The 14,925-nt window shown below is 51.2% G+C and overlaps 2 protein-coding genes and 1 long non-coding RNA gene across 6 annotated transcripts in view; 2 read left to right on the forward strand and 1 right to left on the reverse strand.

Moving 5' to 3' along the window:
- PNPLA3 (patatin like phospholipase domain containing 3) overlaps positions 1–4,635 on the forward strand; it is a 14,272-nt gene extending 9,637 nt beyond the window's left edge. Inside the window, 4 exon segments of the mRNA XM_034643628.1 lie at positions 856–1,071; positions 2,009–2,141; positions 3,100–3,204; positions 4,199–4,635. Coding sequence (XP_034499519.1) covers positions 856–1,071; positions 2,009–2,141; positions 3,100–3,204; positions 4,199–4,289 — 545 coding nt within the window. The 3' untranslated portion in view covers positions 4,290–4,635.
- Positions 1–8,929, reverse strand: part of LOC117796294 — an 11,752-nt gene extending 2,823 nt beyond the window's left edge. For both annotated transcript variants that reach the window (XR_004620686.1, XR_004620685.1), the window contains exons 1-4: positions 8,502–8,929; positions 1,453–1,633; positions 826–1,111; positions 325–462 (exon numbers count right to left, since the gene is read on the reverse strand). This is a non-coding gene — a long non-coding RNA (uncharacterized LOC117796294). The remainder of the gene's footprint in view (positions 1–324; positions 463–825; positions 1,112–1,452; positions 1,634–8,501) is intronic.
- Positions 8,930–8,942: 13 nt separating this feature from the next.
- SAMM50 (SAMM50 sorting and assembly machinery component) overlaps positions 8,943–14,925 on the forward strand; it is a 34,850-nt gene continuing 28,867 nt past the window's right edge. For 2 of the 3 annotated variants that reach the window (XM_019803913.2, XM_002923345.4), the window contains exons 1-2: positions 8,943–9,117; positions 13,862–13,972. In XM_019803913.2, the coding sequence (XP_019659472.1) occupies positions 9,097–9,117; positions 13,862–13,972 (132 nt within the window). In that variant the 5' untranslated portion in view covers positions 8,943–9,096. Of the gene's footprint in view, positions 9,118–10,729; positions 10,806–13,861; positions 13,973–14,925 lie in introns of all 3 variants that reach the window. The other variant, XM_034643627.1, reaches the window with a different exon arrangement.

Below are 14,925 nucleotides of genomic sequence, written 5' to 3' on the forward strand. Positions count from 1 at the left end.
GGGGTTTGGGCCTCTGGCGCTGTGTGGATGCTGGTCTCTCCAGGGGGCCAGGGAGGCAGCCGGAGGCTTGGCCAGGGTCTGGGCCACGAGGATGGTGTGAAGTGTAAGCTGGGAAGCAAGGCATAGGCAGGCATCCAGGGGCAGCCCGTGGTCTTTTTAACTAGAGTCTGGGAGCAGGAGGGGAGCCAGAGGCAGTATGGGCCCCTGAAACCGCCTGTTCCCTGGCCCAGCCCCGCGTGCCAATTCTATGAGAGCGGGAACCATTCACTGGCATCAGGTACTGAGCCCCAGCCCCTAGGGCAGGGCCTGCCCAAACTCCCTTACCTAGAGCTGCTTTCAAAGCCACACAGTGGAGGGGTGTCGTCTTTCATGTCAGACCTGGGTTCGAATTCCGCTCTTCCACTTACTGGCTGTGTGGCTTTGGGTGAGTCTCTTCACCTCTCTGTGCTTCTGATTTCTCAGCTGAAGTGGAGAAGTGGAGACCGGTGGGAATGGTTGTAATGGTTAGGAAGTTCCTAACTCAGGGCCTGGAACACAGGCTTCACTGGTGGTTCCGTTATTATAAATTAATTATAATTCTTACCTTTCACCTTCATTAAATCCACCTGTGGCTGTGGAGCCCACACAGTGAGTGATCGAGCCGAAGCCAAGCTCACATCTCTCCAGCTTCAAAACCCCACACTTGTCTCTCTCTGTTACAAAAGCCCGAACGCCCGCCCTCACTTCTCCCCACCTCCCGCTTAGCCGATTCCCCCGGCGGTTGCCTGCGTTCCTGTCGTTCTGCAGGTGGGTGCGTGAGCAATGACCCCTGCTGCCCACATTCACCTGGCGGCTGGTTTTCCGTGTCCTTGGTAGGCATCTGCGACAGGCCCCATCCGTGCCTGAATTTACCCTCAGAGGAGCTGGAGACCCTTAAATTCACCTGGGGACGCAGGAGCCTGGCATCCCCCCCGAGGTTGTCCGCTGGGGGGACGAAGCCTGAGGGAGACGAGCTGCTGGACCACCTGCGTCTCAGCATCCTGCCCTGGGACGAGAGCATCCTGGACACCCTGTCGCCCAAGCTCACGGCAGGTGCCGACGCCGCAGGGGGGCAGGCACAGGGTGTGGTTTCCTGTGACAGAGAGAGAGAGAGAGACGAGACTGAAGGGGTTTTCTTCTGGGTGTGGTGGAGGAAGGCAATCCTGCATGTGGGAGGTGGGGCAGATCGAGAGGGCAGGCCTGTTGGGGCCCCCACTCTTGGCCCGGGCCCATGTCAGTCTCCCCTCCCATGGGGTCATGGCCAGAGGCGAGCAGACTCCAGCTGAGCCTGTTTTGAGTGAACTGGGCACAGTGGGTGAGGGTGGGGCACGGGACTGGGCTTGTTCTTCCAGAACCCCTCTCCACATGTTCACCCATCTCAAAGCCTTCTTTCTTGAGGTGCCCCCTTTCCCTGATTTCTCCCTGCCTCCAAACCTGCAATTTTGAATCTCCGTTGAGCAGCGGTATACTTTATCATGTGATCGACTGTTAGGTGGACAGGCGTGCACACACCAGCATCCGATTGGGCACGTGGAGAAATTCAGAGACGCACGAGACGTCATCCCTTGCCCCAGGGCACTGGCCTCTCTGTGGCGCTAACGGCACTAGTCAGCAGCTGTTGAGGAGAATGGGATTGGGGGTGTCAGGAGGTCATTACAAAAGGGAACAGACAGGCCAAAGGGTTCTGGGCAGAAGGAGACAGAGTCCAGTGGAAGGTTCAGGGAAAAGCTCAAAAGTCGACGGGCTATTTGAGAAGTTTGTGTCGCCCTCCAAAAACAGTTATTTAAAAGAGAGTGGTTCACTGAGAGCCCTGTGTCCTGCAGGCTATCCGAGGGCTGTTCTGGGCACACTCCCCGTTTGATCTCCTTTGTGAGTGCTTCTAATTCTTCGGATGCCGGGATCATTTCATAGAAATTCCAAGCAGCCCCTGGGGACGGCGGTTTGGTTTTTTACTCTGGTGGGAGATACACCTGCACGTTGTATTTTTCAGCACTGAGTAAAGCAATTAAAAGCCAACATGGTTACGTGAGCAAGATTTACAACTTCTTACCAATTAAGGTAATGTCATATGTGATGCTGCCTTGTACGCTGCCTGTGGAGTCCGCCATCGCCCTGGTCCAGAGGTGAGCGTTTCATGTGGCTTCGTGCTTTCCTCCCGGGCTTGGGTGGAGATTGAGAGAATCCACGAAAGGGCCTTGACCTGTGGTCTGGCTCCTTGTACAGTGCGACGGAGCTCACGGTCCATAAGGAGAACCCTGAAAGGTGCCTCATGGTGAGCCCTCTCAGCCCACCCTTTCCTCGATGCTGTTTGTGTGTTTGACACTTCTTAGTAGATGCACACGTTCGTTTGGGGATTTTATTCGTGGGACGTTGGGAGGACAGGAGGCACACACTTGAATCCTGGGTATTTGTTTAACCTCTGCTTTCTTTAGATTTATGTTGGTGCTTACGGTCTTTTTAGTGAGTCGGTCAGCATGGCCTTCCTTCCATCTTTTAGAGGCCAAACCATCCTTTAGAATCCAGCTTGGTTCTCCTGCCCGGATCCCCTCCCCACTCTACCGAATTAGCCACCTGCTCCCCGACACCCTTGCCCCAGGGTGAGGTCTGGTCAGGCATTTACAGAGCTCGCCACCTGGGTCCTTTAGGGGTGGGGGTCGGGGGGTGGGGAGTCCACCGGGCTGGCGCATGGCCCAGCGCCACAGAACTGGGGGGGAGTGGGAGGTGCTTCCTTGACTATGACATTCTCTGCATCAGCTTCAGGGGTACCTTGCCACAGGGGAGAAGCCTGGAAACCCTTCCCCTTATTTCCACCCGTATCCCTTGAGCTTTCTGGAGCCCAAGTGACCTGACTTTGCTTTAGGGCTTTTAGGGAAGTTCGTCTTCGGTGTCGTGTCCCTAATCCACCTTCTGGGATTGATCAGATTGGGATTAGATGTGAGTCTGGTGGTTTAGCTGGACAAAGGGCATTGTTCTAGGATACTTGCCTTTAGTTTCTGGTTGTATGTGTGTGTGTATGTGTTTTGGCTTGTTTCATGCGGATATGTGTGTGTGTGTGTGTGTCTCCTGGTTTTATTCCTGCAGACTGGTGATGTGGCTTCCAGATATGCCCGAGGACATTCGGTGGCTGCACTGGCTCACCTCGCATGTGTGCTCTCAAGTGGTGACGCAGCTGCTCCCCACCTCCAGGTCAGTGATTTGGCCGTGGGCGTGTGGGCGTGGCAGGGTCCTTTCATTTGCAGGTGGGGGGGGTGTCTACTCATGCAGATTCTCGTCTGACCTCAGACTTGCTGAATCGCAGTCTGGGGGGGACCCTGGGGGTGGAACCTAGCATTCTTCGTTGCTAACACGGCCTCTGGGATGCCGTTGCTTCTGAATTCTGAAAACTGATCCAGCGCGAGAAGGGCCTTGTTGCAGCTACAAGGGTTGGGTCTAATCCTGAAAATCGTGGGCCTTGGCAGTCTCCCCTGTTCCGTGCAGGTGACCTTCGTCTCCTCTCTGGGTTTCTTTGAGGCTTTTGGGAGCCCCTGGCACGGTACTGGACACATGGTGGGCACCCAGGAGGTGGGGTGTCGGTGCTATCGGCAGACATGGAAGGGTTGAAAGTTAGGGGAGTGGAAGGGTCTGGTTTGCACTGGGCAATGACTCTAGTGGCCGTGGGAAGGAGCCCTCGTCACCGGGCCCTAGGGCGGCAGGTCCACCAGACAGAGGGCAGCTGCCCTGGTCCAGGCTCGAGGATGACAGGGGCCTGGTCTCACTAGAACCTGTGGGACTGAGGCGTTTGTAGGCTCTAGGGCCAGAAGGAGGCGCCCGTTGCAAGCCCTGGGGTGCTTCTGCATTCTGAGGGAGGGGGGCAGCTGGTCAGAAGGAGGCAGCCCGGGGATGGTGGTGCAGGCTGGTGGGCGAGCTGGTCTATGTGCAGGGAACGGATGGGCTCCGTTGTGCCTGTGGATGTCCAGTGGGAGGGGTCCAGGAGGCTGAAGGGCCACCAGCTTAGCATCCCGGGATGGAGACATCAGCCCCGCACGGAAGGGTGGAGGACGCTGCAACTTTGGACATCACTGCCCTGCAGCGCCCAGGAGTGCGCTCAGCGTTGGCTGGTGGTGTCCGTCCATCCTTGCTGAGCCTGAAGACCTCAAAGCAGCAGGACAGCGGCTGAGTGAGTATTCTTCACTCATTTCAGATCCCAGACACCAGCAAGCGGCCAACAGCCTTCCCCGAGGAACGTGAAGGCACTGCTGCCCTCCCTGCTGCCCAGCAGGGGCCGGAGCTGAGGCTGCTCACCAAACCCGTCCTCCTGGCTTGGCTTTTTGGGGCTGGAGCTGGGAGGGACTCCTCCTTTCCCACTCTCCTCGTGCAGGAGCGTTCCTGAGTCATTTGAGGAGACAAGTCTAGGACATTCTTTCCCAGGTGCTTCCCGATCCTTCTGCAGCTACGTCTGCACTGGCACTCGATGCCCGGATGTCTGTAGCCTCTGTGCTGAATTTATAGTTTACTGAAACCAAAGGCAATCTGTTGTTTCGGGGAAAAGCTAGGTGTATGTGGTGCTCTAAAGCTTCAGGAAGTCTGATATTTAAGCATTTGAGTCTGTTAGCTCAGTTGCCTGGGAAATGACACCAGCAAGTCCAGGGTGGAGGGACCACCGCCAACCCTGTCTTGCAGCCCTCCCAGTGCAACATTCCTAGAATAGCCTGTGTTGTGCCGGGTTGGGGGTATGTGGGGGAGGTGTGTGGGGGGGACTTATGGCTAGAGGTTGGGCTGCCCTTTGTGCAGTCTTGGGGTTTGGAAGGAAGAGTACTGTGATCCCATTTCCCCAGACAGGAAGTAGTCAGTGCGGCAGGACGGGGAGGCAGCCTTCTCTAAGGAGGGCGCTGACGGTCGTGGGCCATTAAAAGATGCTCACTTATTTACATTTTGGAATGCTTTTTTGACCTAGCTTGAATATTTGATCGAGTTTCGTATAAAATATAAAGGAGTCTTATTATCTGTTGCATTGTATGTTATGTGAATCAGGGAAGTATTAATAAGCCTTATGAAAAAAAAAATTCAGTGCACAGATAGGCATCCCAGGCCCCCAGGCAGTTGCCCAGCACTTGTGAGCTGCGCCCCTTTTTTCTCAACATCCCCTGCCCATTTCTGTACTCCCAGAGCCTTAATGGAGACAAGCAAGAGACAGGGACCTGCCTCCTCCCCAGGTTTGATTCCTTGGCAAGCAGAGTCATGTGACTACAGGTGAAATGTGCTGGTTTTTCTTATTTATGCATTTGAGTGTAACAAAAAAGAAACAGTGATGAGTTCGAAACCCTCAACACTGGCACAGTGAGCTGCCTCTCTCACCTGTACTGAGTCGGTACGCTGGGAGTGGAAGACCCAGCAAGTTCAGACAAAGCACTTTCTTACAAAGACATGCCCTTGAAAAATGAAATGTGGTTCTAGGGGCAGCCTCTAGGTGAGCCCGTTCCCTGGAGCTGCCATGAGACTGTGGGGTCCTAGAGGCAGGCTCCTTGTGAGCATACGGGGCCACGGCCCAGTGCACAGAACCCCCCACTCCCTTGCGGCTCCTTGCTGGGTCCTTGTGTCTTGGGGACGTGGGTCCTGAGGCTCCCGTTCTGATGGTGCTCGCCTCCTAAGGGAGGCAGGAGCTGGCGAGAGGCAGGCTCTCCCAGCCGCCTGAAGCCCCAGAACAGGGTACTGCTCCTTGCTGAGCTGGCCTTGGTGGTGGCGGGGGGAGACCAGGCCTGACACCCACCTGGGATCCTCAGAGCACTCCCTCACACCTTCCCGAGCCCCCACTTCTCAAGCTCCCCGATCAGCTGTCTTCCATCAGGAGCGCAGCAGGGCCGTCAGCAGTATTTTCAATAACCACCGTATTTCTGCATGGACCATGTATACGCTAGTTCTCTGATCGTCACAAGGAAGGGATTATGTGAGCAGCTGATAGGATTACAGGCAACTGCTTTTCTTACTGCTTTTTTTTTAAAAGATTTTTTATTTATTTATGAGATAGAGACAGCCAGAGAGAGAGGGAACCCAAGCAGGGGGAGTGGGAGAGGAAGAAGCAGGCTCCCAGCAGAGGAGCCTGATATGGGGCTCGATCCCAGGACCCCAGGATCACGCCCTGAGCCGAAGGCAGACGCTTAACGACTGAGCCACCCAGGCGCCCCTGGTTTTCAGATTTCTATTTATTACTTTCATCAGAAAACAACTCATAATAAATGACTTTGAAAACGTTTTCTGTCGTCTCTACATCCACTCAGGAGCCCCGCTTTTGTTTTCCTTCCCTCACAGATGAGTTCCTTCAAATGCTGCCCCCTCCCCCGGGGTTTATGGCCCCACTGGCCAAGTGGTCTCCACATGCTCTGTCCTGGACATAGACCAGAACCCCTCTCCCCCTAGAATCCCTCTCCTTCCTCTGGGACCCCAGACTGTCCTGAGTGCTGGGCTTGTCCCCGATGCTCAGCCTTGCCTCCTGTACTCCGAGTTCACAGCTGCTCCTGGGGGGCCTCACTCTGAGCACCCCAGTCTCTGGTTCAGGTGAGGGGTGGCCCACCCGGCCGCCTCCACCTGGCTATTCCTTGGCATAACCCAGCACCCCAACACAACCCCTCCACTGCAGAGCTGCCCTGTATGTGTCAACTTCCAAGTCGCCTGAGCCAGGACCCAGGGACTCACTGAGCCCCTTCTCCCCACCTGCCCCTGCCCCTTCCGGCTGGTCCCCATCCTGCTGCGTCCACCTCCACGGAAGGCCTCTGGAATCTAGCCTCTTGTCCCCAGCTCACTCCCTGGAGCCCATGCTACAGGGTGTCCCAAACTAGAGGTGAGTGACCTCTCTGGGCATCTGTGGGGAGATCCAGTGTCCCTTCCTTGTGACCTCTGAGCCTGAGGTTTGATTTTATTAAGGGAATCAGCGTGGTCACTGAACTGCATTTCTACTACTGATGGGGCCAGATCAACACTGTATAAGCCAAGTTTTCTCAAAAGCTAGTGTCCTTGCAGGTCTCACTAGGTGATCTGATCAGTTAGGATAGGCTGGGTTATGCTGCATTTAACAAAGATTCCCCCAGATTTATTTCTCATACTATATGCCCATCAGACTTGGCTGGGCCAGCCTGAAACTGTCTCCCCATCTGGAGGGTTACTGATCACAGCAATGGGGAGAAAGGAATATGGTGTTCTAAGGTTGTCATCCAGACATACCTATCCCTTCTGCCTACAACCTGTTGACCAAAGCAAGTCATGTGGATGGAGGCACGGAAACGCAACCCTATCTTTTATCCAAAAAAGGAGCACCAGAATTACTGATGAACACCACGGAGGGCCGAAGAGCCTCAAAAACCAGAACCCAAAATCTCTTATGATCCAATCAATTTAAAAAATACTGGGTTCAAGAAAGTGAAACAGGTATAGGTACTGCAGGACTTCTCAGAGCCTTTAATATGTTACTATGCATTGTGACGGTCAGAGATGGTGTTTGAGGATGACGCTGTGACTGTGTTTCTGATGTGTCTTCTGTCACCTTGTCACCAGCGCCTTGTACCCAAGACACTCTCACATATTTGGTTCAGGACCTTGTTACAATCTGCAGGTCAACCTCACGTCTTATCTTTGAGAAAGGGCTTACTCAAGAGAATGAAGGAGAAAATACAGAAAGATCTAGTTTATTCAGTGTTTACAGTGAGCCAGGCACCATGCTTTGTCTCGTCAAATCCTCAGTATACCATCATGCCTTAGCAACTGCTATCATGCCTTTTACAGATGAGGGGACGGGGAAGTGGCAGAATGAATTCTGAGTTAAGTGTCCAGCTTGTGTGACTTGTGCTTAAAAAAATTTCTGTCAAAGTTTTCACACCTAAGATAGCCTTTTGAGGCTGAGCTGGGGGGGTCCTGAGACACCAAGATTCACTTTGGTGGTCAGGGGAAGATTTCCTGGACCCCAGGAGCTGGGGAGGCAGATGGGTAGGTCAACCTGCAAGGGGTGTAGTGAGGGAAGGACAGGACCCAGGCAGGCGCTGACTTGTCTCTTCCCAGGCAAGAAGGGGAACGTGGACCCCAGGGAAGTGGGAGGCTTGGGTGCTATTTAAATGGAAAACAGTGTCAGGAACTCTGGGAAAGGGCCAAGGGGGAGAGAAAAGGAGGTGAAATGATGCTCTGTTATCAAGAGGGAGTGGACACAAAATGATGACAGTCCCTCTTATTCTATCCCTTAGCTGTTTCTCACTGCATTTGTCACAACGTGTGACGACTACTTACGACATGGCTGTTTTTTTGGGGGAGGGGGGGCTGTTTTCTCAACCAAAATGAAGCCCCTTGGCCGCCTTCTTCTCCGCCTCCAGTCCATCCCTTGGACCACCCTCGTTAGTACTTACTGGCTGCAGCTCAATGGACGATGGCCATTGATTTACCCACCGCTCACGAGGGCCCTGCGATGTGCCGGGCAATGTCACACCCCCTCTTATTCCAATCCCGTGACGTAGTATGATCCTCACCTCTTTACCAACGAGGGGAAAACCCTCGGGGACTTCCGCGACTGTTAGGACCCGTCGGCCAACAGGTGGGTAGCAGGTGCTAACCTGAATCTGTGCTGTCCCTGAGGCCGGGGGAGGCGAGCCTCGGCGCTTCGCGGGGCCGTGGGGCCCGTAGAGCACCCGCAGGGCCAGGGCGCCAAGAGGGCTAAGGGAGGGCCCTGTGGGTGAAGCCTTGGAGCACCCACCAACCGTCTGCTCCCTCCCGGGGGCGACTCCAGACGCCGGCTCCCAGCCGATCCTCATACTGGGAGGTATGACCCACGCGCCTGCAAGCGCGAGGCCATCACTGGACTCTCTGCGCGTGCGCGGCCTTCAGGCCTCCGTCTTCCCGGCGTCCGTGTGAACATCCGGGTCACGGGCTCTCAAGGACCAATGAGCTGAAGCACCGTGAGCCAGGGGGCGGGGTATCATGGCTGCCCCCAGTGCGCCGCGTCCGGGGCTTGTGGGTGTTGCACTGACTGACAGCTCCACCACCGCGGACCCGCCCTTTGCCCTCACCAGACGGACCGTGGTCAGGACGGTTTAGCTCTGCGAGGCGGCGGCCGGCGAGGGAGCCATGGGGACAGTGCACGCCCGGGTAAGAGGCCCAGCGACCGGCGGGCCGCGTGACCTTTGGGCGGGCGCCGCGGGGAGACGCTCTCCCGGCTGTGCCCAGGGTTCCCCCGGTAAGAGGACGCCGAGGGCGGCGGGGCCTGGAGGCCTCGTGGGGAGGCCGCAGAGACGCTGCCAGCGGGTCCGGAGACCTCCGAGCAGGAAAACGATACCCAGGGGAGGGACGTGACTTGCCCAAGGTCACTCAGCGAGGCGGTGGCCCAGAAAGGACTAGCGAACTTTCCGTGGTGACCCGGAGCGGAGTAATAAGTTTTCCTCCCCGCGAGTTGACTTCGATAGTCTCCGCCGTTTCGGGCGTCTTCTCTCCTCTCCTTACCGGTCACCTTCTGCCGTCTCCCGCTCAGCCCCTGCAGGAGTCATGGTGGACCCCTAGAGCACCAAGTATCCGTGGAAGACCCAGACCCATTCAGGAGCCCTGCTTTCTTCTGCTCCCGGTGTAGAGACAGAGGCTCTCCATGCTTTATTCACTCCTTTTAAAGTGGAGGCAGTAATAGCACTTAGCAGTTTGTTGGGAGAGTTAAGACCCAGTAGGTGAAAGTACTTAACTTGGGTGCTTGGTGCGCCCTCACAGCTTTCCCAACTGCTCTCCTTTGTGGTAATCCTAACTGAGGGCCACAGAATGAATATTTGTCCAAGGTCACACTTGTTAGAGCCTCAGAATGTTCCAAAACTCAGACCTCCGGAGTCCCAGGCCTCCACGTTACTTTTCTACTACAACATGGACTGTTTTCACTTGTCCTGCTCAGAAGTTTTCAGTAGTTTCCTGTAGCTTCCCAAAGAATTTGGCACAGACCCCTTAGCTTGGCATGGGCAGTTGGACTTCACTCCGCTTCACGGATCATTCATTCAAATGAAACGCAGTCGCTGTTCTGACACACTCCTTGGACTGTGCTATTGTCCAGCAGCTCGTCACTCACCCACCCCCATGCCCATCATCAGCCATGGAAATAGTCCCATCTTTTAGAGCTCAGTTCAGGTCACTTCCTACATCAGCCTCCTCATCTGCCCTCATTTGGCTGTGCCGATAACTTCCTTGATATTCTTCCTCTGACTCCTGTTTTAGCTCTTATTCTTACTCTTTTCCAGTCTGAGTTTCTAGATGTCACAGTCGGAGCTGGATCTTACTTGGTTTGCATCACTTGTAGCACCTTCAACAGAGTAGACATTCGTTCACTTATTCCTGTAACGTTTACCGGTGGTCTTTCTACTAGGTGCCCGGCACAGCTGCTGGGGTTATAGAAAAAAACATCAAAGAAAGTCTTTGCCTTTATTGAGCTCCTTTGGTGCTAAAATCGCTGCTTTGATTAATATGTTGGCAAAAAATATTCTTTAATTTGAACCTTACAGCCCACTAGCCAGTGTTACTTAAATGCTTTAGTCAGGATTCACAGTAAGAACACATTTTATATTTGCCATCCAGTACCCTCATGTGTATGTGAAACAAAAATTTTGTGAAACAGTATTTACCATGAATACCTGTTATGGTTTTTTTTTACACTTTTTGTTTGTTTTTGGCCTGTATCACTTTAAAGACGTTGTTTAACTCATTAAATTGATTGCATGTTCTGTCCCTTCAGTTAGCACTGTCTTGCACCATACCTGGCACATGGTGTTCAAGAAAACTTGCTGGGGGCACCAGAGTGGCTCAGTCGGGTAAGCGTCTGCCTTCAGCTCGGGTCATGATCTCAGGGTCCTGGGGTGGAGCCGTGTTTGGGCTCCCTGCTCAGTGGGGAGCCTGCTACTCCCTTTCCCTCTTCTGTTCCTCCCCCTGTTGTGCACACGCACATGCTCTCTCAAATCTCAAATAAATAAATAAAATCTTAAAAAAAAAAAAAACTTGCCGATTGGTAGGCTGAGCTGCTGAAAGGAGAGAGCTAGATCCAAATATTTATTTTAATTCATTTCACCAAATACTTAACCTGTGCCTGCTTTTCCACACACTGGAATATAAATTTATGAGGGTGAGGATCTTGTGTGTGCTTGCCACATGATAGGTTCTTAATATTTGGTGAATGAATGAATCTCTGTTGGTAAAGCCGTTATTTTAGGACATCAAGCTTTGATGTAACCGTGGAATCATGAAGACGTCATCTCTTAAAGTTTGAATTTCTAATTAAAGTATCCAAGTGGGCATGGCAGCTTTAGTGGACTTTATTTCATGCTTTGAAATTTTAGGAACTGTAATGGAATTTTTTTAGTATGGAATGTAAGCCTTGTGCCCCGACAAAGTGTATTTGCTAAGCATTCAGATCAAATAGGATGAATATATTTCTAACCATTGTATGTTCTCCGCATACAGAATGGGCACAAATTTCATATACTTTTTTACACTATGTGAACTTAAACACAGGAAGCATATTTGTGAAATGGTGCAGATAAAAAGTTACTGTTTTAATTTGTTAATATTTTGAGAGATTATAGTAATGATTCTGTTTTTATAATATTACACCACAAAAATGAAAAGATGATATGAAACAAATGATACATTCTTTGCCCAGCATTCTCTTCCCTATTTACTTATGTAGATATTCCGCTTCAGCCACGGGGAGGCAAGGACTGGGTCTGTCTTGCTCACTGCTGCATCCGCAGCTGTCGTTAGCCCCGGGCTCAGCCTGTGGCAGTGTAAACTGCCAGCGTCTAGAGGTGTCCCGCTACAGGAGGGACTGATTGTACCTGAAGAAGCCAGGGATGGCTCACAGAGATGGCACTTAAGGCAGATTGTTTTAGGGAGGAAGTTGTACGGGGCAGAGAGAACAAGGTATGCGCAAACATGCACGGGAGGGTGCGGGGGGGTGGTGGGGGTTGAACTCGGAGTCGCAGATGTGGGCCTTCGGGTGGAGTTCCTCGTGTGCCCTGCTAAGGAATTTAGCTGGATTCTGTACCTCTAGGCTCTCTCAAGGGTCATCACAGTCTTTCAGAGCAGGAATGGGAAAGGGGACGTGTCAGGGTATTACCTTTCCAGACAACCAGTGACATTATGGAGGAAATCCTGACGAGTCTGTGTATCTGGGGAGAGGGGGCAGTGTCCCAGAGTCTGCATTGCTGCACCAACTGCAGATCTCAAACCCGTCTGGGAACTTCGAAAGCACTTATTTGCAGAGACTGGTGGAGTAAGGAAGCAGCAGATACCGGTTAGGACAGTTTTCCCGAACTTGCGTATTTGTACATTTGCCTGGTGCCACACGAGACCTTCTTTTTTTTTTTTATATTTTATTATTATATTATGTTAGTCACCATACAGTACATTTCCGGATTCCGATGCAAAGTTCGATGCTTCATTAGTTGCGTATAACACCCAGTGCACCATGCAATACGTGCCCTCCTTACCTACCCATCACCAGTCTATCCCACTCCCCCACCCCCTCCCCTCTGAAGTCTTCAGTTTGCTTCTCATAGTCCATAGTCTCTCATGTTTCATTCCCCCTTCTGATTCCCCCCCCTTTCTTTATCCCTTTCTTCCCCTACTGTTCATCCTAGTTCTTATGTTCCATAGATGAGAGAAACCATATGATAATTGTCTTTCTCTGCTTGACTTATTTCACTTAGCATTATCTCCTCCAGTGCCGTCCATGTTGCAGCAAATGTTGAGAATTCATTCTTTCTGATAGCTGAGTAATATTCCATTGTATATATGGACCACAGCTTCTTAATCCAGTCATCTGTTGAAGGGCATCTCGGCTCCTTCCACGATTTAGCTATTCACACGAGACCTTCTGAGTCTATTTCCAGGAGCGTCTGGGAATCCCTGTGTTTAGGCAAGCATGTATTAGCATACAATGTTACATGTGTGTCATGATAAATTCTATTATGTTGCCATGTCTCCCTGGAAGTCCTGTACTAGCTGCAGCCTGTGGAATCCTTGTTCAGAAGTCGCTTTAATGCTTTCGAGATGAGAGGTCAGTTCAGATTGTAGAAAGTGACTGCTTTCTGGCACATTTTATGAACATACACAGTTCCTTTTAATATGTGAATGGGACTTTCGGGGTACAGAAAAATAAGTTTTAGTAATTTGATTTGTCAGTGTAGTTACCCTAGAATGTATCCGATTTTGATTTTAAAAATTAGGATACATTCTAAAACAAAAAAGCAATTTTTTTCTCTTTGATAAATGTCTTTTTTTTTTAAAGATTTATTTATTTACTTCAGAGAGAGGGGGAGAGAGTGAGCGCGCCCGCCCGAGCAGGGGAGGGGCAGAGGGAAGGGGAGAGAGAATCACAAGCAGACGCCCCGCTGAGCACGGAACCCAACATGTGACTTGATCTCACCACCCTGAGATCATGACCTGAGCCGAAATCAAGAGTCGGATGCTTAACGGACTGAGCCACCCAGGTGCCCCCTTTGATAAATGTCTTCGTGGCACCTTATTTTTTAACTATTTTTTTCTTCAGATGGGCCTTAGGTGTACAGGCCCAAATAGCCATAGTCCCATAGACCTCAGTTCATGACACAGTCATCATAGGTTCATGCCTGCCCCTTTCGGTTATTTTTCATCTTTTTATTTATTAATAGTACGCTGGACACCAGGGAGCTCACAACCAACCCAGGACTTGTCTGTCAACAGTACTTGCATCTGTCCTTTGCTCCCCAGTCTCCACTCCACAGAGGGGAAACACGGTACTGAGCTTTCTGGAGCACCGTCTAAGGACAAAATGCAAAGATTTTTGTTTTTTTCTGGGAGCTTATTTATCTGTGTTCTCCCTCCCTTTCAGAGTTTGGAGCCTCTTCCAGCGAATGGACCTGATTTTGGTGCATTAGGAGAAGAAGCTGAGTTTGTTGAAGTTGAACCTGAAGCTAAACAGGAGATTCTTGAAAACAAAGACGTGAGTTTCTGCCGAGGGCTCGACACGGTTCCCGCCGGAGACATTCGCTTCCACAGACCCCAGGGAGACGGAAGGATTAACCTGTCTCGTTGCCTTCATTAAAGAAGACTGGATAGCCAACTACGTTTTAGAAAGGCTGGTGACTTTTAGAAAAGCAGTTTCTGGTTTTAGAGAAATCGTTTGTTTATGTGGGAAGTTTAAACATATTTTTGTATTTATGTTATAAGAAAAAAACCAAAGTATTTCAAGGACAAACCTAAATTATAAGTAAGTTTATACTGTGTCCTGAAGAAAGTGAAACTTTTCCTAAACTTTGCTGCCTTTGGAATTTAAATCTCGCTGAAGAAGTGTAAGCACATTTTCAGTGGTTGTGTAATTAAGATCTTCTGCAGTATCCAGATTACTTTCAGATCTGCATTTTCCTAATATTCCCTGTATCCCTGCTTTATTTTTCTCTGTTATTCATTACCATCTGCTGTACTATATATATTGCCTTTTTCTACCCCCATTAGAAGGTAAGCTCCATTGAGTCAGGAATTTATGTGCAGTTCACAGCTATATCCTAAGTGTTTAGAATAATACCTGGCCGTTAGGTGATGGGTGCATTGTTATTGAATGAATTAATGAAATAAGCTTTTACAGACTGCGAGGTAGGAGGCTCTGAGCCAGCATTTATTATGTTTACTGAAATGTGCATAAGCTCTCTAGCAAGATGCACAGTTATTAAATTGGAGGTCACAGCATCAGCCAGGGGTCAGTGCTCTGGGAGCTCGCTGGGAAGGCTATACAGGGGACCTCTGTGGCCTGCTTGGGTTTAGGAGTGACGTGGTCCTTGGTCATCTGGCTACAGAGACCTTGCAAGTCTCCGTCACAGGAAGTACAGACCTGGCATTGGATAGGTTCAGGTAACTAGCTTTCTAAAAAGTCAGGAAAATAAAGTCTGGAATTAAGAA

This window comes from Ailuropoda melanoleuca, chromosome 15, assembly GCF_002007445.2.
Source record: "Ailuropoda melanoleuca isolate Jingjing chromosome 15, ASM200744v2, whole genome shotgun sequence".
Taxonomy (NCBI): Eukaryota; Metazoa; Chordata; class Mammalia; order Carnivora; family Ursidae; genus Ailuropoda; species Ailuropoda melanoleuca.